At 49.3% G+C, this 26,582-nt stretch overlaps 1 protein-coding gene across 1 annotated transcript; it reads right to left on the bottom strand.

Annotated features, from left to right (window-relative positions):
• Nucleotides 1–10,774: 10,774 nt before the first annotated feature.
• On the bottom strand, nt 10,775–22,911 carry LOC308530672 (myeloid cell surface antigen CD33-like; the record flags this gene model as incomplete). The annotated part of the gene is made up of 7 exons (XM_081107368.1): nt 10,775–11,686; nt 16,558–16,636; nt 16,916–17,012; nt 18,521–18,799; nt 19,001–19,387; nt 19,453–19,509; nt 22,881–22,911. 7 exons carry the CDS (start codon nt 22,909–22,911, stop codon nt 11,510–11,512), a joined length of 1,107 nt encoding a protein of 368 aa, XP_080963494.1. The 3' UTR covers nt 10,775–11,509.
• Between the last annotated feature and the right edge of the window lie 3,671 nt (nt 22,912–26,582).

The following is a 26,582-nucleotide window of genomic DNA, read 5'->3' as shown; positions in this document are numbered from 1 at the left end:
CTTGGCTATTGTAAATAATGCTGCAATGAACACAGGGTTGCATATCTTTTGAATTAGTGTTGTGGGTTTCATAGGCTATATTCCCTGAAGTGGGATCGCTGGGTCAAAAGGCAGTTTTATTTTTAATGTTTTGAGGTAACTCCACACTGTTTTCCACAGTGGCTGTGCCTACCCTGTGGTACGTTTATACCTGGAACACTACTAGGCCATAAAAATAAAGAACTTTTACTTTTTGTGACATCATGGATGGACCTGGAGAGCATTATGCTAAGTGAAATGAGCCAGTCAGAGAAGACAAAAACCACATGCTCTCACTCATATGTGGAATCTAATGAACAAAATAAACTGATGAACAAAATAGAAATAGAGGCATGGATACATGGAACAGACTGACAGCTGTCGGAGATGAGGGCAGTTGGGGGACTGGATGAAAGAAGGTGAAGGGATTAACAGACACAGACAACAGTTGGTGGTAGCCAGAAGGAAAGGGGGGGAGGGGAGTAGGTTGAGGTGGGCAAAGGTGGGGAATGGGGATGGAAGGAGACTTTACTTGGGGCGATGGGTGCATGATGCAGTGTGCAGATGATGTTTTACTGAGCTGTACACTTGAAACCTGGATGGTTTGTGAACCAATGTCACCCCAATAAATTCATTTTTTTTTTTTAAAAAAAAGCACATTCCTTTGTGATGGCGCTCTTTCTTTCATTCCTTCAGTCAAACAACATTTTTGAGCTCCTCCTATATGACAGGTGGCAGTAAACAAGAATGATTCTTCCTTGTCCTCATTCTAATATGGAAGGTAGACAATAAACAGATTGACAATGAAGACAATTTGGTACCTGTAAGCACTATGAAGAAAAATGACACAGGATAATAGGAAAGCTATGGGATGTTATGGGATGGGGTAACAGTGTAGGTAGGGTGGGTCAGAAAAGGCCTCTTTGAGGGAGTGACATTTCAGCAAAACATAGAGGGAGTACAACCATGGCAAACTGGGGGAGGGAAATGGCAGGCAGAGGGCACAGCAATTGTAAAGCTTGAGGAGTTCATCATGCTTAAGAGGAAACATGTTCTACACTTAAAAAGGGTGAGTGTTATGGTATGTCAATTACATCTCAATTTTTAAAATCGATTATAAAATTGTAGGTAAAACAACTCAGTTCAAAACTTTTCTTTCATCAGCGATATTCATTGGATACGTACTATGTTGGGTGCTGAAGAGTCAGTGACTGTGTCACAGTGATTTTCTCACAGGGCTCAAAGTTTGGTGGGGGAGACAGACACAATAACTGCCTAAACTTAAGTCATCTTCGATTCTTCTCTTTCCCTCACCTCTCTAATTCACCAATTTAACTCCAAATACAAGTAATCATAAATCTCCACTCTGAGCCAAGCCATCGTCACCTTTATCCAGCTGCCTGAAGCAGCCTCCCAAATGGTCTCTGTGCTTCCACTCTTGCCCTCTACATGATCCATGTTTCACACAGAAGTCATAATGAATGTACTCGCCATCCCCTAAAAACCTGGTATCCATGAACAGTCACTCTTTTTTTGTTTGTTTTTGTTAATCCTCACCCCAGGATATTTTCCGCTGATTTTTAGAGAGAGTGAGAGGGAGGGGAAGAGACACACACAGAGAAACATCAATGTGTGTGTGTGTGAGAAAGAGATCAATTGGTTGCCTCCCTGATGTGCCCCAACCAGGGCTGGGCATCAAGCCTGCAACCAAGGTATGTGCCCTTGACCAGAATCGAATTCCGGACCCTTCAGTCCACAGGCCAATGCACAGTCCACTGAGCCGAACCAGCTGGGGCGAACATTCACTCTTACTCTCCCCTAACCCTCATCCCCGCCCCTTGTGTTAGGCAACCACTAATCTATTTTTATGTATCTATGTATTTGCCTATTCGGGGGTGTTTTATACAACTAAAATGATACCGTATGTGGTCTTTTGTGTCTGGCTTCTTTCACTTAGCATAATGTTTTCAAGGTTCATTCACGTTGTATCAGTGCTTCTATTGTTATGGTTGAAACATATTTCACGTATGGGCAGATAGACCATATTTTGCTGAGCCATTCATCAACTGACAGACAGTTGGATTGTTTCTACTCTTTAGCTATTATGAATCCATTATAATAGCAGCTGCTACAACTGGTAGCCACTTTGCAGTTAGCATCTAATGAGAAAATATCGTTGTCATTTACAACTCTAGAGACTTGGAAATTTTATGTCACTGAAACCTCTCAATAACCCTATGAGATAGACTTCATTATTATGATTTCACAGAAGAGAGCACAGACCCCAAAGTACATGACTGACCCAAACATTTGCAGCCATTAGGTTGACAGATTTCAGACTCAACCCCTGACTCCAAAGGCAGTGTCCTTTCCATGACACAATTTTTCCTTAAAAATTGCTGTGCCAGCATGGTCAAGTCCATTCTCTTCTCTGAATCCAAATCCTCATGAATAAAATATGGGAATAAATCAGTTAGCCCTCACAGGACTGGTAAAATATGTAGGGAAAGAGCTATAAACCACACAGCAATGTGAGTTAAAGACGTTTTTAGCTATGACCTGTTAAGACACACAGTATACTCAGGATAGAGTTCTAGATTCTTCCTGGAAGTGAACCAGAAGTCAGAAGGCCTCATCTTTGTCTCCCACGTCTGGGAGATTCTAGGTAAGTCCCTTCTCTCACTGTGGGTCAATGAATTTTCTCTCATCATTGATGTTTCTCTCTCTCTCTCTCTCTCTCCCTAACTCTCTGAAACCAACAAAAACATATTTAAAAAGAAATAAAGCAAGTCTAATTAACCGATGAACAGGGCAGGCTATCCGTGGTTCTCAACCTTCTGGCCCTTTAAATACAGTTCCTCATGCGGTGACCCAACCATAAGACTATTTTCGTTGCTACTTCACAACTGTCATGTTGCTACTGTGATGAATCGTCATGTAAATATCTGATATGCAGAATGGTCTTAGGCGACCCCTGTGAAAGGGTCGTTGGACCGCCAAAGGGGTCGCGGCCCACAGGTTGAGAACCGCTGGAACTGGTTCGCAAGGGGACGAACTGTTGACGCAATAAAGCACTCACCTGGTCACTAACCGACCGACCGCTTGGCGGCCCCTCAGCTGGGCCCAGTGGCCGGCTGGGCGGCCGGCTGGCGATACAGAGACAGGCTCCTGGGCGACTGACTAGCCGGCTCTCCGGGAGCCTCCCCGCCGGACTGACCCAGAACTGCTCTTGGTCCAACCGGGAGGCTCGAGGGGGGCCTCTGAGGCCCGAGAGCCGCCTGGCTGCCCACACTCACGCTGACGGACGGCCTGCCCGACTGACAGACAAGTCCCGCTTTCAGGGGAGTCCGGTTTGGTCAGTCCCAACGCACGTCCCACATTCAATGATGGTCAGGAAAAGCCAACAGGCCGGGCACAGCCTCGTGAGGCCAGTTGTCGCGGAAGCCTGCGTAATGGCGCTCGGAAGTCTCTCTCTGGGTCCTCCCAGCATGCCTTGGGCGGGGAGCGTCCACCCGGCAGCCAATCAGCGGCTGCAGGTGCTCTTCCACTGCAGCCAATCAGCGGCTGCGTGCTTTGTTACCCTGCAGCCAATCAATGAGGCAGGTGAAGATTTGCATTCATGGACGCACGTCTGTGGCTTGGGAGTTATTAGCACGCGCAGCTGCAGAGTGGCTGCCGGTGGCCGATACCCGCGCAAGGCATGCTGGAGGGCCCAGAGAGAGACTGCCGAGGGCCATTACACAGGCTTCCCCAACAACTGGCATCAGGAGGTCCTCCCGGCATGCCTTGCGCGGGGAGCGTCCATCTTGCAGCCAATCAATGAGGCAGATGAAGATTTGCATTCACGAGTACACGCCTGTTAGACCTGATGACAGCGACCAGAGCCAATCAGGAGCTGATAGTGAATGTCCCTCCCCCCCTTTGTGTGAGTGTGTGAGTGTGTGTGTGTGTGTGTGTGTGTGGTGGGGGGCGGTGTGAGGTGGGAGATGGGGAGGGCTAGTGCAAATCCGTATTTGTGGGCTGTGCCACGGGAATTTGGGCGTCAGTTTGCTTCTCTGAGAGGCCTTTCTTGACCCTGTTAATGAAAACCATGTTCCTCTCCCATTATGATTGCTTCATGGCTCTTCGTTAACTCTGCTTTATTTTTTTTTACACTGTACTCATGAAACACATTCTTACCCACTAAGCATTGTTCAAAAACACTTGTTGCTGAGTTATATTTTTGCTCATGGCCTGACTACCCCACTAGAATGTAAGCTGATAGTGGACAGAGGTGTTTTGTTTGTTTTTCACTGCTGTTTCCTCCCCACCTGGAACACTGAGGGTGGATTCATATTCATCAATAAGTATTTATTTATTCATGAACCGGCCTTTGGAGGCAAGGGCTCAGAGTTTCATGTTAGGTGTATGTTTAGCATTGTCTGATATTGCCAAAGAATTTTTCAAAGTGGATGAACCAGTGTACACGTCCACCTAAATGGTGAACTCTTATAGCGTTGAACTCTTATAACTCAACTAAAGGCCCAGTGCATGAAATTTGTGCATGGGTAGGGTCCCTAGGCCTGGCCAGCGGTCAGGGCTGATCTGCAGGGCTACCGGAAGGGCATTTGGGGGATGCCCACTGGCACCCACCTTGGCTGGCCTGGGACCTGTGGGCTGGGGGCAGTTCCTGCGTTGAGTGTCTGCCCCCTGGTGGTCAGTGGCCATCACAGTGACTGGTCATTCTGCTGGTCTATTTGCATATTAGGCTTTTATTATATAGGATAATGCTCAGGAATGTAGGAGAGTACCAGGTGGTTCACATCCTTGCTAACATGCGATTAGCCAATTAATATACATATATACATATACATATATATATATATATATATATATATATATATATATGGTTGATTTTCAAAGAGGAAGGGAGAGGGAGAGAGAGATAGAAACATTAATGATAAGAGACAATCACTGATGGGCTGCCTCCTGCAGGCCCCCTACTGGGGATCCAGCCCACAACCAGGCATGTGCCCTGACTGGGAATCGAATCTCCTGGCTCATAGGTCAAAACTCAACCACTGAGTCATGCCTGCTGGGCAGCCAATTTTTAATTTTAGCCATTCTGGTGTTTGTATAGTGGTATTTTACCGTGGTTTTAATTTGCATTTCCCTGATGCAAATTTTCATATTATTGTTAATCATTTGGAAATACTTTTTTTGGTGAAGTGCCCATGTAGACTCTCTTCCTGTTAAAATAAAATATAGTTGATGGCTGGCTTTAAAAAAAACTTTTGAAGAAGTAATTTATATATCCTGGATTTCTTTGTCATATTTTTTAAAACAAATATCTTCTTTAAATTTTTTGCCTGTCTTTCACTCTCTTAATGGTGTTTATGATTAAGAGAAGTTCTTTATTTAAGTGAAATTCAATTTATCATTTAATTTTTTTATTGGTCTGATTTGGAGGAATTGTCTAGCTCAGACTTAAATTTTTTTTATGGTAGTGATACTTGTGTTTCGTTTAAGAATTCTTAGACTCCCCTAAGGTGGTAAAATATCCTCTTTGTTTTCTGGAAGCTTTATTGTTGTACCATTCATGTTTAAGTGTCTGATACAAACCAAATGAATGTGTGGGTGTAATTTGAAGTGTGGGTCCAGTTTAATTCTTTATGAATAGATATATAATGTCTTATTAAAAAGACAATTATTTTCTCCCTCAATTGCAGGATCACCTTATTCATAAATCAAGTCTCTATCTGTGTGGATCTATATTTAATTACTGTTTGCATTCCAATGACTGATTATCTATGCTTACACCAATACCGGGCATATGCCCTGACTGGGAATTGAATCTGGGACCTCTTGGGTCCATAGGCCAACTTTCAACCACTGAGCAATACCAGCCAGGCCCATATTGTGTTTTAACAGTTTACATATTTCTGTGCCTTCCCCAAGCCCTACACCATGCACTTGAATGTTTCTGGCGTATAATCACATGCAGTAAAATTTTGGAGAACAAAAACATGAGGGGAAGATGTAGGGGTTTCTCAATGCTCCCTTCATGAATGCATTTAAAAAGGAGCTGAAATGCACTTTTGTTTCGAAACTAGCCAGGAGCGAAGGTTTCTGTGGTGGCCTTGAAAAGAAAAACTAGAGAAAGTTTGTCGTTCTGCTGACATATCTCTGTGAAGGCAGAAGAGGGAGGCTCTAACGGTTAGAGTCTAACCCAGTGGTTCTCAAACTGGGGTTTTTTTTTTGCCACCCGCGGACATTTGACAATGTTTGGAGATACTTTTGGTTGTCAAAACAGGGCAGGGGAAGCTCCTGGCATCTCATGTGTGGAGGCCAGGGATGCTCCTTAACATCCTACAATGCACAGGGAAGCCCACCCCCCACACAACAAAAAAATCACCCAGCTACAAATGCCCAAATATCAATGGCACTGAGGTTGACTAAAACCATGGCCCTAATCCAACCTGTGGGAATGGCCAGGAGTGGAAGTGTTCTTAAGGCAGGGAATGCAGTTTGCCTGAGGAGGTGATATTTGAGCTGCATTTCAAAAGATAAGCATATGCTGCAAAGATGGAGAAAGGGGACCCTATGACCGGGAGATGGAACCATGTGAATGAAGCATGGAGAGGCAAGAAGGGGCAGGATCCCTAGCTAGGTACCTCAGGTGATTAGAGCACCATCCTGATACACCTGGGACAGGCCCTGGTCAGGGCACATACAAGGAGCAACCAATGAATGCATCAATAAGTGGAACAACAGTCCTAACCGGTTTGGCTCAGTAGCTAGAGCATCGACCTTCGGACTGAAGGGTCCTTGGTTCGATTCTGGTCAAGGACATGTACCTGGGTTGTGGGCACATCCCCAGTAGGGGGTGTGCAGGAGGCAGCTGACCGATGTTTCTCTCTCATCAATGTTTCTCTCTATCTCTCTCCCTTCCTCTCTGTAAAAAATCAATAAAATATATTTTTTTAAAAAGTGGAAAAACAAATCAATGTGTTTCTCTCTCTCTCCCTAGAAATCCATAAATAAACTTTTAAAAATTGACTTTAGAGAGAAAGGAACGGAGAAGGATAGAGAGATAGAAACATCAATGAGAGAGAAACATTGATCGGCTGCCTCCTGCACGCCCCCTCCCGGTGATCGTGCCCCAAACCCCGGGCAGGTGCCCTGATTGGTAATCAGACCAGTGACCTCTTGGTTCATGGGTGGATGCTCAGCCACTGAGCCACATCAGTCAGACAATAAAATAATTTTTTTTTTTTTTTTTTTTTTTTTTACAAAAAGAAGGAGCAGGAGGTCTTCAGGTGGTGTCAAGGATGTGGCTGAAGTGTGTGATGGTTGGTGGCTGAGAGAAAGGAGCAAGGTAGATGACGGTGAGGTTGTGAAGATTCTTGAACAACTCCCACTGGAGTTGATACCTCGAACGCGGCAGGTGTGGAAGGATGTTTATCTGGGAGACGGGCAGAGTTGGAGCTGAGTATCAGAAAGCTCTCTTTGCTGCTGGCGCTGGTGCTGGTGCTGGGCTGGATGGGGTGAAACGAAGCCCAGAGGCTGGGGGGTGGGGGTGGGGGTAGGCATGAGGCTGTTTCAATGGTCCTGAAGTGAAGGATCAGGTTAGGACCCAGTCAGGGGATGGAGAAGAGGGGACAGATCCTGGGCTTGGTGACTCATGAGAAGGGGCAATGTGGGAGGGGAAGTGAAACAAAACCCTGGCCGTAAATACTACTGACCTAAAATAGGCCTGATACTTATTTGCTAACTTGCTCATCAGCAGCCTTTCCCGTAACAAGAACGCCCACTTGGTCAGGCTGCAAGTAGAAAGCCTCTCACCACTTATTTACATATGGGAACCGAGAGGTCATCTAGGGAGTCAAATGATCCCCTTGGCAGAGTTTATCTGAGTGTACTTGACCAGCTGCCCATGGCTGACGGTTACTGCAGGCTCGCCGTGCCTCCGGCCCTGCCCATGCCTGTGCGAATTAAATCATGGAATCCTCAGAACAAGCACATGAGCTAAGGACTGTTCTTGCCCCCATTTAACAGATGAGCTGGTGGAAGGAGCAAGAGGCTCGGTGGTGAAGCAGGTGTTTGAATCCTGGTGGGATGACTTTAAGAGCTTAAATGCTTGTTTTTAATTGAGGGAAAATTGCATAACAAAATGAACCATTTTAAAGTGAACAATTCAGTGGCACAATGTTGTGTAACCACCACCTCAGCCTCCTCGCAAAACATTTTCCATCACCCGCCAAAAACCCCGTCCCCATTCAACAGTCACTCGCCATTGCATCTTCCCAGAAGCCCCTAGCAGCCCTGAATCTACATTCTGTCCCTATGGGTTTATCTATTTTGGGTGTTTTGTGTTAATAGAATCATACAACATGTGAACTTTTGTGTACAGTGTCTTTCATGTAGCATGTCTTTGAGGTTCATCCATGTTGAAGCATGTATCTGTGTACCACCTTTTGTTATGGCTGAATAATATTCCATGTGTGGGTGGTCCACATTTTGTTTATTCATTCATGTATTGATGGACATTTTGGTTGTTTCCACCTTTAGGTGGAGGCTTAAATTTTAAAAAAAATCCTCACTTGATGACATGCTTATTGATTTTAAAGAGAGAGAGAGAGAGAGAGAGAGAGAGAGAGAGAGAGAGAGAGACATTGACCAGTTGCCTCCTATACTTGCCCTGACAGGGGATCAAAATGCAACCTAGATATGTGCCATGCCAGGAATTGAACCTGCAACTTTTTTGGTGTACAGGATGATGCTCCAACCAACTGAGCCACATTGACTAGGGCTATACTAAATGCCACTGGATTGTTCACTTTAAAAATTCAACCACTGTCCTCTACTGCCTTCATTAAGACAGTTTAGGTGGTCTGTAGTACCTGGGATTAAAGCTTGGGGGAGAGATGAATGGAGTCCGTGGGGTCCCAGAAGAAGGAGTTCCAGAATCTTCCACAGGGCAGTGGAAGCAAAGCAGTTAAAGAAGACATCACGTTGGAAGTTCTGTACCCGTTCAACATTAACTGCCTACCCGCTCCCCCAATCTGAAGCCCTCGGTAACTACTATATATTACTTTTCTTCATTGTGGTTAAAAAAAACAACAAACCCATAAAATCTACTATCTTAACTATTTCAGTTGAGGATGCTTTTCCCTTCATCTTTTCAACCCAGACACATATTTTTGAGCCCATTTTGAAGGATAATTTTGAGCCCATTTTGAAGGAGGGATGTGGATGCTCAAAGACAGTGAGGAACACACCAGAACAAGGGTTCTTAGAGAATGGCTTGAGGAGTTGATGACTTAGGCTATGGTGATGGAAAAGTGGACTGCATGAGATTAAGAATAACTTAGAACAGCCCTGGCTGGGTGGCTCAGTTGGTTGGAGCATTGTCCTATACACTAAAAGGTGAAAAGTTTGATTCCTGGTCAGGGCACATACCTAGGTTGTGGGTTCCATCCCCAATAAGGGTATATATAGGAGACGACCAATTGATGTTTCTCTTTCACCTCTCTCTCGCTCTCTCTTTCTCTCTCTCTCAAAATCAAATAAACATATCCTCAATGAAAATTTTTAAAAAAAGAATAACTTAGAGCAGAGGTCAGAAAACTATAGCCGGGAGGAGGGGGGCTGCCTACTTTTGTAAATAAAATTTTGTTGAGACACAGCCACATTAATATATTTTCAGATTGCCTATGGCTGTGTTTGCACTGCAAACAGAGATGCCTAGTTGCAACAAAAACCACACAGCTTGCAAAGCCTAACATATTTGCTCTCTGTCCCCTTACTAAGTTTTTTCCCTGATTCGTGATCTAGAATATCAAATTGAGAGGCTTGTCAATGGTTCTTTTGGGCTGAGTAGATAGAGCAGTGTTTTGCCTCCGAGTTTTAGGAAATTCTATAAGTGTTAGTAAGTGATTTTGCCCATAGCAGGCAGGCAGGACGGACAGGAAAGATTCAGGAGTGGAGCGAGATGATGGGAAGGGATCCACAGAAGGAATCTGCGTAGAGAGTGAGGCTGACATGTTGCAATACAGTGTCCGGGACAGGACAGATTATACCCAGCCTCTGAGTGATGCCACTAACACCATCCCGGGGACGGAGCCAGCGTGCATCAAACTCTCACAGCATACCAGGACTTTTGCTGGGTGTTTCCCATATGTACTTTTAAAAAAACATCTTTGTTAAAGAAGAATCTCTTACCCATTGAGACAGCCTGGAGGGACCTGGAGAATGTCATGCTAAGTGAAATAAGTCAGTCAGAAAGACAAGTATCACATGATTGCATAGGTGGAATCTACATAACAAAATAAACTGATGAACGGAGTGGATCTAGAGACACGGAAGCATGGAACAGAGTGCAGGCGGATCTCAGAGGGAAGGCAGGGGAAGGTGGGTGGGTGGGAGGTAACCAACCAAAGAAATTGTATGCATATATGCATGACCCATGGACACAGACAATAGGGTGTTAAAGGTCTTGGGTGGGGGTGGTGAGCGGGGGTGGGTTGGAGGGGGTCAATGGGGGAATAAAGGGGACATATGTAAGACTTTCAACAATAAAGAATTCTTAAAAAAAGAAAAAATATCTTTTTAAATTGATTTCAGAGAGGAAGGAAGAGGGAAAGAGAGAAACATCAATGATGAGAGAGAATTGAGCCCACAACCCAGTCATATGCCCTGACCAGGAATTGAACCATGATCTCCTGGTTCATAGGTCGACACTCAACCACTAAACCACACCAGCCAGGCACCATATGCATTTTCTTAAAAAAAATTTTTATTGATTGATTTGAGAGAGAGAGAGAGAGAGAGAGAGAGAGAGAGAGAGAGAGAGAGATTTGTTGTTCCACTTACGCATTCATTGGTTGGTTCTTTTTTTAAAAATATTTTCATTGATTTTTTTTTTTGAAAGACAGGGGAATGGAGAGGGAGAGAGAAAGAGAAACATGGATGCGAGAGCAGGGCATTGATCAGCTGTCTCCTGCACGGCCCCTACTGGGAATCAAGCCAGAAACCTGGGCATGGAATCAAACCAGCAACCTTTCAGCGCACGGGATGCACTCAACCAACGGAGCCACACCAGCCGGCGCCATTGGTTGATTGTTGTGTGTGCCCTGACTGAGGCTCACCGCCTTGGCGTAACAGGACAACACTCTAACCAACTGAGCCGCCGGCTAGGTTCCATGCGTACTTTTATTTAATGCTCATAACAATCCTGTGATGTAGAACTTCTTACGCCTGATCACAAATCAGGAAATCAAGTCCCGGAGGAGTAAGGTGGCTCAGGTGTGTCATATATTTTTCTTAATCGACGGAAAGAGCATGAACTTGCTCCCAGGTCTCTCTGAATGCAATGTCTAAGATGGTTCCAACATACCAGGAAAGGCATCTACAGTAGTTTATAAACCCACTGCCTGTGGGGATGTGAGCTCTCCAAAAGTCAGCTGGTAGGTCCCCCTTCCTCCCAGAGGGATATGGACATTTCGGCCTCTCACTGGGTCCTAACATCTGAGTATTCCGGTTCGGTGCTTGTCTGAGTACGATTCTTCCCCTGAAAGCGGATGGAGGCATAATACACCTCTGGCTCCACCCTCAAGGTCCGGGCGGCCTCTGCACAGCTAGTGGAGTCAGCTGCTGGGCTGTCTAATTCCGGCGTCTTCTGGTGACCCTGTGTGGAGAGCAAAGAACATCAAGGTCATAGCAGGGTGGAGGTAGCGGGAGGAGTTCCTGCAACGAATTTGATTGTAATAGCATCTTTGTTCATTCTCCCATCTCTTTAAAATAAATTTTTAAATTTTATTTTTTGTTAATCCTCACCTGAGGATATCTTTTTCCATTGATTTTTAGAGAGGGGGGAGGAGAGAGAGAGAGAGAGAGAGAGAGAGAGAGAGAGAGAGAGAGAGAGGGAGAGAAACATTGATTTGAGAGAGACACATCTATTGGGTGCCTCCTGCATGCACCCCGAATGGGGTGGGGCTGGAACCTCTAACCCAGGTACGTGCCCTTGACCAGAAATTGAATCCACAACCCTTCTGTGCATGGGCTGACACTCTAACCACTGAGAAATATCAGTCAGATCATTCTTTCATTCTTTTATTGAATATTTCTCAAGGTCCCATTTAATCACTTATCCAACAAAGATAGCTCTCATTGGTTGCTTTCCAATTCTAGTGACCACTCTAACAGACCTTTGTGGGAAATACTATTATTTTACAAGGAAAGACAGTAAGTCTCAGAGAAGTTAGGTACTTCTCAAGAGCACACATCTACTGGTCATGAACTCAACCCCTGGTCTCTCAGAGCTCTCCTTTGTGCCAAACACTGGATGTTTATGAAAAAGAACTTCTACTCCTGTGTGTCTCTCCTTTACTCCCTTTAAAAAAAATTCTCCCCCACGGATATGTTTTTATTGATTTATAGAAAGAGAGGAAGGGAGAGAGAAACATCGATGTGAGAGAGAAACATGGATCAGTTTCCTCCCGTATGTGCCCCAACCAGGCATCTAACCTGCAACCTTTTGGTGTTATGAGATGACGCTCTAACCAACTGAGCCACCCAGTCAGGGATCTCCTTTAGTCTTAAACCAAGCAATTCTCTGACACCAGCTGGACATCCTACAACTGGACGCAGTTCTGACACCATCTGCTTGAAGATATTGTCAGATCCCACAGGTTAAAGGCTCAGTCCCACAGGATCCCCCATCCCCACTGCCACTTCAGATGCCAATCACAAGTCCAGGTTGCCACCTGTGCTTCTGTCCTACTGGCTGTAAATCAGAGGTCTCCACAATTCCCTCCTCAAGTTCAATTAATTCTCTAGTGTGACTCACAGAATTCAGGGAAACTAGCCATAGAGCAGCTTGTTATGGAAGGATGTGATACAGGATACAGATGAGCATCCGATGAAGAGATGCAAGGGCCCAGGTATGAGGGAAGGGCAAGGAGCTTCTATGTCTCGCCAACTGCACCAACTTGAAATCTCCCTCAGCCCCATACTCGGCATTTTTATGCAGGTTTCATCATGTAGACATGCTCAATAATTAATTCCATTTCCAGCCCCTCTCTCCTCTCTGGAGAATGGAGGATGGAACTTAAATGTCTAAGCTTCTAATTATAGCTCAGTCTTTCTGGTGGCCAGCCCCCACCCAGGAGTCCACAAGAGTTGCCTCATTACACCCTGGCTGGTGTTCTCAGTGGTTAGAGTGCCAGCCGAGCACTAAAGGGTCATGGTTTGAATTCCTGTCAAGGGCAGGTACCTGGATTGCAGGTTTGATTCCTGGCCCCGGTCCGGCACCTATGGGAGGCAATCAATCAATGTGTCTCTCTCACATCGATGTTTCTGTTTCTCTCTTTCTCTCCCCCTCTCTCTTTCCCGCACCCTTGCCCTCCCTCCTTTCCACTCTTTCTAAAAAAATCAATGGAGAAAATATCCTCAGGTAAGGATTAACAACAACAACAAAAATGTTGCCCCATTAGAAAAAAAAAATGACTCTTCTATCACTTTGGAAATTCCAAGGGACTGAGGAGTACAGCCATTTTCTGCTATAGACTCATTCCTTGGCTGCAGAGTTACTGCAACATTTCTCAAACGAGGCTTTCACTTCCTCTTCCTTCATTCTCTCTTGAACTCAAGCCACTGAAGATATCTGCCTCTGTAAGGCCACCAGCTCTGCTTTTGTCCAGATCATTTCTGATGCCACTTAGCTAAATTTAAACCAGTGGTTCCCAATGTGGGGCACACGCCCCACGGGGCAGGGGGGAGAATTTGATTTTTAAGGGGGGCAATTGGGGAATGAGTTATTAACAGTGAATTTTTTGCATTTCTTATGGTTCTAGGGGCCTCATATACAGCATATAAATATATATTGTGATGTATTTATGCATTTCAGTTCTCTATTATATGTTTTGAAAATTTGCTATTTTTTAATATCACTTCATATTATGTTATTTTTTAAAGCAATTTCTTAGTGATTTCTTCCTCAGTACTTCAACTGTCCTTTCATTCTTTTATTTTTCTCTTTCACAGGTGCCATGTTCTTTGGAAGCTTGTTTAGACCATTTAATGGCCTTTTTAGCTTCCTCCACGTGAATAGGAATTCACTTTTTGAATAATAAGAATTATATGTCAGAGGGGTAGAGGGGTATCAGGATTTTAGAGATGCTTAGGTGCGGAGTGGCCAAAGAAAGGTTGGGAACCACTGATTTAAAGTCATTTCTCAGACCCTATTTTACCAGACTTATTAGCATTTGAAAAAAGGTGGGCACTCTCGCCCCCTTGAAGTTCCATCCCCACGTGGCCACCAGGACCCAACTCTACACTCTCCTGGTGAATTATTTTTCTTCAGTGGTCTTTTTGCTCTTTCCACCACATCTCCCTGACTCTAAGTGCTGGAGGGCCCCAGGGCTCTGTCCGCAGGCCCCTTCTTTCCTTGCTGGATTCATCCACTATCAGACCTTCATGTGGAAGACCACCAAATCTCCGTGCCTCCCACCTGGACCCCTCTCCTGAACTCCAGACTCTGGCCATCTACTTGTCCTCTTCTCATAAACATCTCAGAAGTGCCTCAAACTTACCATAACCAAAGCAAAGTTTGATCACCTCTCAAAAACATACCTTTCCTGCAGAGTTGGCAATTTCAAGAATTCGTATTTCAATTCTTTAAGTTGCTCAGGGCAACCACATTAGAGTCATCCTTGGTATCTATGGACATTTGTGGACATCTATGACTATCTATGGACCCCTATAACATCGTTGGACATCTGTGACATCCATGAATATATCCATGACAATCAATGGACATCTCTGACCACCTTTGAATATCTGTGACATTTCTGGGCATCTATACTATCGAGAGTTATCTTTGACATCTATAAGTATTTAAGGGCATCTATGACTATAGATGGACTTATGACATCACTGGACATCTATGACATCTATGGAATCCTCCTTGACGTCTATGACACCTATGAGGTAAAGACAGTGAGCTCACACCAAAGTATACCCTATCATTCAAATCCTGTTGACCCAACCTGCAAAATGTATCCAGATCTGCTTCACACCAGATTCATCACTGATACCCTGATTAAGTCTGTTTTATGGACTGAACTGTGTCTCCCAAATTCATATGTTGAAGCTTTAACTTCCAATGTGACTGTATCTGGTGATAAGACCTTTAAAGAGGTACTTAATTTTTTAAATGGGGTCATTAGAGTTGGACACAACATGACTCAAGTCTTTATAAAAAGAAGAGAGACCAGGAATGCATGGGCACTCAGCAAAGGCCATGAGAGAGCAAGGAGGTGGCCATCTGCAAACTCAGGAGGGACAGTTTACATTTGTAATGTAATGATTTGTAAAAATACAGATATTGACAAGTGGGAGATACTGGCCGAAGGAAAAGATAAATGCATGGGTGATGGCTGATCGTGTGCTCAAAAACCTCACAGCGGTACCCACATAAGTTAGAGTTCGATGAGAGTCAGAATTTGGAGGATGAGCAGGAGCAGGGCGGGTTGAGGCAGGCATGTGAAGAGGAGGGGACAGCCAAGCTATGATTCTGAGATGCAAAAAGCATACTTTGCTGGAGGTGAATGAACAGGCGAGTGTGGGAGGCACAAAGCATGGAAAGTGACTGGTTTTTCCTGCCTCAAATGCCAGACCAAGTTGTCTGGGTGCTCGGCAGTGTGGAGAACCAGTGCATTTCAGACTTGGGTGTGATGTGGCAGTGCTGGGGAGGAGAGGTAGGAGGGCTTCAGTAGACATGCTTTGCAGTGTATTAGTGCAGAAAGAGCTGGTGGAGGACTGGGCAGGACAGGGCCAGGTCTCTGGTTGGGTTTCAGGGACAAGAATGCCATTAGTGAGATGGAGAGCCCAGCAGAAGTATATTGTGGGGGTGTATTAACCATGTGCATTTTATGTTTTGATATTTGGGGCTTTGATAACCCTAGAGAAACTGTCCCTGCCAGGACAAGCTAATTGCTAGAGATAGGAAAGGACTTGCCTGTAAGTGTGACTTTCATATTGCAAACCAACCAGTCCAATCCAAACTCCATGCCTCCAACCATCTCCTGTATAGAACTCTTACACTTCTGACCAGTCCCCTCCTGCCCTGATCACACCAGGACCAGGGACCAGACAACGAGAGACAGCCCCTACACCCCAGAGCCTTTTGAAATTATTCAAACTAGCTAGTCCTAAGCCTGCTCCCCCTGCCTCACCTCACCTTCCCCATGGAAACCATCATCAAGGTTCCTGCCCACATTTTCCCCTTCACTCCTTCTGCCCCCTGACCGACCCTGGTGCTGCCCTGTGTGGCCCTGTGGTGTGACGTTTTCCCCTCCTCTTGGGAACTGTGAGGAACAAATCAACAAGTTGTCTCCTGATCTGTTGGCCTGACATACCTGAATAATAATAAAACCTACATTTTCCAAAGGAGTGGAAAGATGAAGAGCTCATTTCTGGACACGCTGAATGGAACGCAAATGAGGGTCACCCAGGAAGTGGGGCAGGGTTGCATGCCAGGATGTCCATGTTACTCACCAGGGAAGCTGGCCCCGTGGCAGTGTGGATGTTGTCCATGCCCATGGCTGTCCTGGCTTTCTTCCTGCGGGTCTTCACTCTGTTGGGAGATGCCAGGGTCTTTGACACAGGGTCACAATTTGAGGCTGGAGTGAGTGACTAGGGAAGGCCAAGGGTGGGGCAAGACCAGGAGCCTTCATAACAAGACTTTGGAACAAGGTTTTCCCCCACCACCACCACCCTCACCCCGATGCAAGCCTGGCTCAGTGGATACAGTCTGGATTCTCACCACCATGGCACCCCTTACCCTTGCTCTGGGCCCTCACAACCCCTCCAGATCCCTATATTCCACCTCTGGCCCACACCTGTCCCATCTCACACAAAATAGATGAGGCAGAGACAGCCAGCCAGCAGTGCAGTGACACTGGCTCCCCCGACGGCCGCCCGAACCACATCTGTCTTCGTCCTCAGTTCCCCTGCAGACAAGAGAGACAGGGGCGAACTCCAAGCTTGATGAGCAGGCATGTATCCCCTCTTCTCAATCAGGAAGAGATGGGTTCCCCTCTCCTCCCATCCAGGGCTGAGCAACTAGGTCCTCCAGGACCATGGGGTGAAGGACACGGTCTATGTGACATCTCCTATCCAGTCCCCACACTCCTGTGCAGTAAACCTCATCTTTTCTAGGACCTGGGTTCTTCTCCATCTAGGGTTTCTCTGCCACAGACTCCAGACCTGGCTGTAGTAGGATCTTGAGCCTCAGTGTCCCATGGGCACTCCAGGGAGAGACACACACAGAGAGCTGTGGGTTGCTGAAAGACCTCTCTTCTTCCTTCCTAGGAAGGTGTCAGAGTATTCTCTCCTGGCCTCCATTGGCCCTGTCTCTCAGGTGGTCTTTTGTGCCTCCAGAAGAAGGTGAAATCCAGGAGGTTCTCAGACCTTCAGGTGAGACCCAGCTTTTGTGGTCTCATTTGGCCTCCCAGGAGCCCTGGGGTCAGGGATGTGTCTCTGAGCATCACCTGTTACAGTCTGATGGAACTGCTCAGAGAGTCCTAACAGGGTCACTGACCAGTCGGGGTGGGGACCAGATGCCATCACCAATGGGAATAAGGCAGGAGGAGGAGAGGGCTCCAGAGACAGGTCAAGGTGAGGGCCAAGGGGAGGGCAGGCAAAAACATAGAGATTATCAGAGAAGTGAAACTGCTCTGCATGACGCTATAATGGTGTACAGATGTCATGATACAATGTCCAAGCCCATCGAGTGTACAACACCAAGAGTAAACCATAAATATGAGTTTTGGTTGACAATGATGTGTCAGTGTAGGTTCATCGATTGTACAAATGTCCCCTCTGGTGGGGGATGTGCATTTGAGGGAGGGTGTGACTGCTTTAGGGGAAATCTCTCTACCTTCTGTCTCCTGCTCAATATTGCTGTGAATTTATAACTTCTCTTAAAACCTAAGTCTACTCTAAAAATGACTCAAGGCATTTGTAACTGGGGCAAGATAAAGAGCATCTGTTAGGGTGGGCAGGGAGACGGCTGTGGTCACTCTGGCCAGACTGTGGTTGGAGGGTATTGGGGAAGAGGTCAGATGGGGTGTTCATGTTTAACTGCACCCACACCCCCCTGCTGAACTCTGAAGTCCAGCTCTGAATCACCCAGACAGAGACCTACGTCAGTCAATGCCCCATGACAGAAGGCTCCTTCCCACCTGCACTGTCTCCTAGGCAACCACCTGATGAAGGGTTCTGTGGGGCACCTAGGACAGGAAGAGAGGAATTCCTTCTTCGGTGGGCTGAGATGGAGTAAGGATCATTTAGACATTCCCCATCCACCCTCAGAGACCACAGAAATGCAAGAGGGACAGGGCTTTCTCCTGCAAGTCCCCTACACAGCAAGGTCCCCAGGCCAAAAGCACCGACCACACCAGCCTGGCCCTCCTGCTCTGCACACCCTCATGGACTTGTGTTCCGACCCAGCACTCACAGGTGACGTTGAGCTGGATGGTTGTCTCCACTGTCACACCAGCGGCAGAAAAATGCACCTGACAGGTGAGGTTAGTGCCGTGGTCCTGGGGCCGTGGGGTGAGGGTGAGCACGGAGGAGAGACGGGTCCTGGGGCCCAGGGAGCTGTGGGCAGCTGACGTCCAGGAGAAGATGGGGGGCGTGCCCCGCTCACAGGCCCAGGGCACAGAGCAGGTCAGGTTCCTGGGGAGGCCGCTCTCCAGGGTCTCCGGGATGAGGATCTGGGGTGTGTGGTTGAGGGCTGATGATGAGGAGGAGACAGGGGATCAGGAGGGAGGGTCCCAGGTGCAGCCCTGAGAGAAGCCTCAGGCTTTGGTCCAGCTCCTGCCTCTCAGCCCAACAGGCTGTACCCCAACCCCCTCACAGAATGGGGCCCCATCCCAGTCCTGTCCGGGACCACCATGAACTTCTCCCAAGGCCTCTTCTGGAGCCCATTCCTTACCTGTCACTCGCACGGAGAGCATGTCCTGTACATAAGAATATTTAAACCCTTGGTAAAGTCCCCTCTCCACTCGAAAAAAATATAATCCCTCATCTGTCTTCCTGGCGTCTCTGATGTCCAGGGAGCAGTTCTTGGTCTGGGGATCCCCGAGGAGGTGGAATCGGCCCTGGGTCTCCTCCTGCACTTTACGAGTCTGGTTGTTTGTGACCACAGCAGCATCGTGGAATACATTAGCTCCTTCTGGGAACCAGTAGCCATATGTAGGGATAGAAATCCGAGTGGTCCACGGGGCAGTGAAGGTGCAAGACACAGAAACACACAGGCCCTCCTGCACTGTCACGGGTGTCTGCACTGTCACCGTGTATCTTGTATCCTGAGCCAGGGACCCTGCAGGGAAAGGAGGGTCAGCCGCAGCCCCCGCCCTACGCCCCCTTCTCCCCTCAGACACTCACCTGCCCACAGCAGAGGCAGCAGCCACAGCATCTCTGACATGGAGCGTTTCTGGGCTCCTGTGGGTGAAAAAAGAATCAAGACAGTGGGAGGGGGGACCATGGTGAGACCACGGAAGCTGGGGAGGAGCACGAGATCTTGGCCGTTCACAAAAGAGGAACCTCAGAGTCCAAGCCCTTCCTCTCTCTGCACAGAGCAGGCAGACACCCCGCAGCCCAGGACAGACAGAAAGCCAGCACCGAGTCCTGCCCAATCTCGGGTCTTTCCTGCAGCTCCAGAGCAGAACCAGAACCACTGAGGACATCTGAGGAGGGGACACAGGAGTCTCTTAAGGTCCTCCCATTAGGGACTTTTCTGAGCTCTGGTGTCTACACCAGGCATGTAAATGTACAGTTGGGTCTTAGGTAAAGTGTCAGGGGCAGCCATTATTTCAGGAATTCATTCATTCACTCACTCATTCATTCATTCACCCATTCTCTCCCTCATCCATTCATTCTGCACAGAGTGGGAGGACACCCCACAGCCCAGAGACCCTCAGAGGCAGGTCCATCCAGCATGTTCTGGACCTGGGTGAGGGCCGCCCTGACCCACGAGGGTGAAAGCAGGGGCCTCTGCAGATCCGAGGCTTGCCAGACCACGGGTGGGTGTCTGAGTCCTGCCCAGGCAGAGTTGTTGTTGGTGCCTTCAGTGGGCACTGGGGAGTCGTCATGCATTTACCCATTCATTCATTCATTCATTCACCCATTCACTCACTCTTTCATTCACCCATTCATTTAGTCACCCATTCATTCACTCACTCACTCATTCATTCATCCATTCATGCATTTACCCATTCATTCATTCATTCATTCATTCATTCATTCAGTCATTCAGCCATTCATCAATTCATTTACCCATTCACTCACTCCTTCATTCACCAATTCAGTTTTTCACCCATTCAATCATTCACTCATTTGTTTATTCATTCACCCGACAAACAGACTGAGCCTGTGCCCTGTGTGGGCGCTGGAGGAGAGAAGACGGGCAGATGCCCTCTGTCCACGCTCAGTGATGCTCCCCATGGCGGGGGGCGGGGGGGGGGGGGCAGATGACCTCAGGACCTGCCTGGTAGAGGCGGTGATGGTGCTACAAGGCTGGGGCCATGACTGGAGGCCCCGCTGGCTGGTGGCTCTTGGGCACAACAGGGCAGACTGGACGTGGCCTGGACTCTGAGGGGACAAGGAGGAACATTCCCAGCTGTGGGACCTGCTGTGGGCCCAGGGACAGTGAGGGGGTGAAGTCGCTGAGGGCGGTGGGTAAGGAGCGCTCTGCTTTCTCCCTGCTCACATGACATCGGCCCCCTGGTCTGGCCTCCTTTCTCACTTCCCTTCCTCCTGCCCTGTCACCTCTGCTGGAAGCCATCCCTGGGCACCAGGGGCGCTAGCCGCCCACGTCTTCTTTGTCATCAACTCTCTGACCTCCACGTGGTGACCGGCCTGTCCATTCTCCCGGCATTCCCTGTGCTGGAGCTGGGGGTGGACAGACAGACACACCCTGAACCCTGGCCGGGCTACTGCGAGGCGTGTGCAGGGAGCTCTTAGCAGCTATACCAGGGAAGCTCAGCTGGTGTTGCCCAGCCCTGGGCTTGCTCACATCCCCTTTCCCGTGTCTCTCTCCCCAGAACCCCAGTGCCGCAGCCACACGCCGGACAGGCCCCAGGCCCTTCACCCAGGCCCAGGCCCCCCAGGACAAGCGCCCCGCCCCAACACACACACACACACACCACTGTGTGTCCCCGGCATCCCTGAAGCTGAACCGGAGAATAAGGTAGAGCTGTTGGACTTCATCCCGGCTGAACTGGGATCCCCATTGGCCTGGAGTAGCCCCCCTCTGCCCCCTTCCCCATCCTCACTTATATCTCTCAAGCAGGAGCAGCTCAGACCCCAGCTTTCCCTCGCTCTGCCCCCCCCAACCCCCCCATGCAAGGAGACCTGGACACCCACAGGTGCCATGCCAGCAGGTGAACTCCCCAGGTCTCCAGCCCTGCTGCGCGGGACAGCTCCGCACCAGGGCATGGAGGACTGGCAGGGCTCAGGGCGTGGCCTCTGACATTCGAATCATCTCCTAGTCCCCCAACCTGGAGGGAGGACACCCCGTCCCCGGGTCCTGGGAAAGGCTGCACTCCTGGCAGTTCACATGGAGCAGACTAGGTGCACAGCAGTGTGTGAGTTTAGGGGGTAGGACCCCCCCACCATGCAGGCCCTGCGGGCTGACCCGGAGGGGGGGGGGGCAGCGTGACACGACCCGCTGTGCAGGAGGCTCCGCAGTGACAGGAGGGAGCGAGCCTGGCTCCCAGGGCAAGATTGCACGGGCTTGTTGATGTGACTCCGCGGGTGGACTGGGAACTCGGCCAGCGCAGGCTCCAGGCTCCGTGACAGCATCCTAGGACCCGCAGCTCAAAGGACGGAGCTGTGTTTCTTTCGGCTTTGGAGGCTGGGAGGCCCAGGGTCAAATGCCAGCAGATTGGGTTCCTGGTGTGAGCATGCCTCCGGGCCTCACATCGCCTATGTTTTATTATTATTACTAGAGGCCCAGTGCATGAAATTCGTGCATGGGGTTGGGGGGGGGGGGCGGCAGTTCCCTCAGCCCGGCCTGCACCCTCTCACAATTCAGGACCCCCTCGGGGGATGTCAGACTGCCGATCAGGCCTAAACTGGCAGTCGGACATCCCTCTCACAATTCGGGACTGCTGGCTCCTAACTGCTTGCCTGCCTGCCTGATGCCTGATCGCCCCTAACTGCCTCTGCCTCAACCCCCGCCACCATGGCTTCATGCAGAAGGTCGTTTGGCTGTCAAGTCTAATTAGCATATGAGCCTTTTATTATTATAGATTACTAGAGGCCCGGTGCACGAAATTCATGCACTGGAGGGTGGGGTTCCCTCAGCCCAGCCTGCCCCTCTCACAGTCCGGGAGCCCTCAGTGGCTGTCCTACTGATGGCCACAGTCTGGCAGCAGAGGTTTGGAGCAGGCGTCCTCTGTGTGTGTGTGTGTGTGTGTGTGTGTGTGTGTGTGTGTGTGTCTGTCTGCTAGGGTCTGCCCCAGCCGCGCCATGTAGGCTCGAAGCAGTTGCCGTGTGTGTGTGTGTGTGTGTGTGTGTGTGTGTGTGTGTGTCTGCTGGGGGCCTGCCCCCAGCCACACCATGGAGGCTTGGAGCAAGAGCCCCTCTGTGTTGATCTCTCAGGCTCCTGGCCTCCACTGCATGTTGTACTCTCCATTGAGCTATGGCCAGGATGGGGGTGCTGTTTGCAAGTCAGGCTTTCCAGCGCCTGGATCACCTTGGCGACCGGGGGGCAGGCCCAGCTGGGGGCTGCCCACAGGCTGGGCTTGCTCTCCTGCTTCCAGATCCGCATGGAAACTGGGAGCATGCAAAGTTTGGGGCCGCCCGCAGACCAGGCTTGCTCTCCTGCTCCGGGATCCTCATGGCGACCGGGGGGAAGGAGCAGCTGGGGGCTGCCCGCAGGCCTGGCTTGCTTTCCTTGCTCCTGGATCAGGCCAACTGGGGGGGCTGCCTGCAGGCAGCACTTTTCTACTTACCGATGGCCGGATCACCACAACGACCCAGAGCCCAGCGGCACTTTCCTACTCTCCAATAGTCATAGAGTTCTGGCTTGGGTCGGGGCTTAGCAGTGCGGGGCTTAGGTGGCACGGGGGTCCCGGCTGGGGGCTCAGGTGGCACACAGGGGTCCTGGCTGGGGGCAGGGCTTATGCCCCGCTTTCCAGGGCTGCACATGGGGCCCAGATGGCAGCTCGCGCTGTCCTGCCCTGCCTGTAGTATAGGATAGAGGCCTGGTGCACGGGTGGGGGCCAGCTGGTTTACCCTGAAAGTGTCCCAGATCAGGGTAGGGGTCCCGCTTGGGTGCCTGGCCAGCCTGGATGACGAGCTGATGGCTATTTGCAGCTGGCAACACCCTCTTCAGGGTGGGGGTCCCCACTGGGGTACCTGGCCAGTCTGGGTGAGGGCCTGAGAGCCGTTTTCAGGCTGGAGGGCAACTTAAGCTCCCAGCCTCTCCTTTTCCTTTTTTTTTTTAATTCTGGGATTTATTTACCTTCTATAGCTGTCACTGGAGCTGAGAGCTGGCTCCAGCTCTGAGGGCTGAAAGCAAGTTCTGGGTCTGTTTAGCTTCTATAATTGAAACTCTGTTGCCATCACAGCAGCTCTAAGCTCTGAGGCCGAAGCTGGCTGAAAGCAGGTCTCTGGAGCTTGTTTAGCTTCTATAATTGCAACATAGTTGCTTAGAGTGCAGCTCAGAGCCCAGCAGCGGCAGGCCGGGAATGTTGGCTTCCTCTGTCACTGGAACAAGCAAGCCTCCTGTTCGCTTCAGCTGCGTGGCTGCCGGCCGCCATCTTGGTTGTCAGTTAATTTGCATATCCTGCTGATTAGCCAATGGGAAGGGTGTCGGGTTATGGTCAATTTGCATGTTTCTCTTTTATTAGATAGGATTACAGGTGGGGAGAGAAATGGAAGATCACTTTCTCACTTTCTCTTCCTTGTCTTTTCTTTTTTTTTCTTGTCAGATTTGGCTCTGAGCTTTTTTTTTTTTTTTTAAATTGTCAAAAGTTTTACATAGGTCTCCTTTTTCTCCGATTGACCCTCCACCCCCAGCCATTCCCACCCCAGGCAAGCCCTTAACCCCCAGTGTCTGTGTCCTCGCGTCCTTTCCTTATCAGGCCCTCAGTTTCAGAAGGCCACCCTCATGGGCTCCTTTAATGTCACTCTTTCTGAAAGAACAATCCTGTTGGGGGTTAAGGCTTCAAGAGATGAATGTGGTGGGAGGGGACCCAATTCTGTCTAGAACATCCAGGTTCCTGGGGTCCCCACCTTCCATCCATCCTTGTCTTTATTATTTTATTGTATGTATTTTTAATGATTTCAGAGAGAAAGGGAGAGGGAGAGACAGATAGAAACATCAATAATGACAGAGAATGAGTGATCAGCTGCCTCCTGCACACCCCCTACTGAGGATCGAGCCTGCAACCTAGGCATGTGCCCTGACCAAAAATTGAACCTGGAACCTTCAGTCTGCAGGCCGAGGGTCTATCCACTGAGCCAAACAGATTAGGGCCATCCTCGTCCTTAATACAGGCGGTACCGCACCTGGTACGTGCAGAAAAACCAAGCATGTAAGTAATTACATCATTCCTTCTCCCCTGTTGAAAGAAATACGTCCATCTCCATCATCCAGGTGATATTCAAAGCACGGTTATATTTCCAGGGACTTGACTGAGGGGGGCTGCAGTCCTGAGGGCACCCTCCCCAGGCTCCTCCCAGCTCTGGAACCGGTAGCCACAGGGAGGTGCGGGTTTGCTCCAGCCGCCCGTGGGCAGGAGATGGTGCAGGGTGCGGGGACGCACAAGCCCTCCTGTATCATCACTTCCAGCTTGAAATCCGGGTGCTGGGCCTAGGACCCGGGAGTGGGCCCTTGCCCTTCCAGCTCACCCCAGACGCCAGGGGCAGCGGCCTCTCTGGAACGGGACATGCCACACCCCTTCCTGGTTTAGTCTGATGTCGAAGTTTCCTCTTTCAAAGAACGAAGAGCTGCAGAGCGCAGAGGAAGCCCCGACAATAAGGTGAGGAGGTTTTGGTGCACACAGGAGAGGAACCTCGGGCCCACTCTCCATCACAACCGCGTGGGCTGCCCTGGGAGACTTGCTCGCTCCCTCATTTCTCAGAGGCGGAGCCTGCGGTTCAGAGAGGGCCACAGACAGGTCACCGGAGCCTGGGAGGCCAGCACCTGCCCCATCTCTCTCCTGGCTCCTTCCCGTAGCCTGTCCTTTGCCACCAGCGACCGAGGCATCTGAATCCTGCTAAGAAGTGGAGAAAAAGGCCCCAGCCGGTTTGGCTCAGTGGATAGAGTGTCGGCCTGCAGCATGAAGGGTCCTGGGTTTGATCCCAGTCAGGGCACATGCCCGGGTTGCAGGCTGAATCCCCAATAGGGGGTGGGGGTGGGGGGGCGTGCAGGAGGCAGCCCATCAGATTCTTTCTCATCGTCGATGTTTCTATTTCTCTCTCCCTCTCCCTTCCTCTCTGAAATCAAGGGAGAGAGAGACAAAGTGGAGAAAGAGGATGGAAATATGGATTTCCATGAAGCCACAAGCCATGCCCCTAATTACCCGGGCATTTAGCACACAGAATGCACTCATCGCCTGGGCCCCTGGCCAGCCTCTCTCCACCAGCACATGAGGGCGGGGCTGGGGGAGGGCTTGAAGGCTGCTGGCAACGCCCCTTCTAAGCCACAGTGCAGGTTTCCTCTGCACCTGGCCTCCCGCCTTTGATTCGGGCAGCACCTCCTCTGGTCCAGGCTGGTCTCTGTGGGGGTTTCTCTAGCTTTTCACAAGCCCCGCAGCCTGCAACTGTTCGTCCTGAGCCACCCGGGATCACCCAGAGGTCATATTGTGTCTGGTACGATGTGGTGTGCAGTAAGCTTACTTACAGCTTCCCGGTAGCACCAGGGAAAGTGTTCTCTCTCTCTTCCTTTCTCTCTCTCTCTCTCTCTCTCTCTCTCTCTCTCTCTCTCTCTCTCTCTCCCTCTCTCCCCTTCTATCTTTCCCCCTCCCCCTCTCTCCCCTTCTCTCTTTCCTCTCCCTGCTCTAGACTTTCAGTCCCCAAGTCAACTTGAACTTCAAGATATATCCAGAAATTAAACCTCACCATCCACCTCACTTCCCTGGTTCAGCCACCATCCCTTCTAGCCTTCTGTGTCCTTCCCATTCTCTGTTTGGCTGCTATGGACACGCTAGTCTATTCTGAAAAGAGCAGCCATGAGAATTGGTTACAAAGAATGTTCAACCATATCTCTGATTTCCTCAATGGCTCCCCGGTTCTTGCATTTGCTGCAAGCTTTCACTAGGCTGCACACCATAAGTTCTGCACCTCCCTCCAGGGCTCTCCCCTCCCAGGCGCCCCTGGACTGTTATGCCAGAGTCCTGTCTCCATCACACACCAGGCTGCTTCTGCCTCAGAGCTGGGACACTGCTCTCCATCTTTCTGGCTAATCTCCCTGAGGGCAACACACAGTGTGCTCTCTCACCAGCATCAAGTCTAGGCTCAGAATCACAGTTCATACTCTCAAATGTTGGAATTGTCCCTCCATG

Source organism: Myotis nattereri (assembly GCF_964212035.1).
Source record: "Myotis nattereri genome assembly, chromosome: 15".
NCBI classification, from domain to species: Eukaryota; Metazoa; Chordata; class Mammalia; order Chiroptera; family Vespertilionidae; genus Myotis; species Myotis nattereri.
This window is presented reverse-complemented; position numbering and strand designations above follow the sequence as displayed.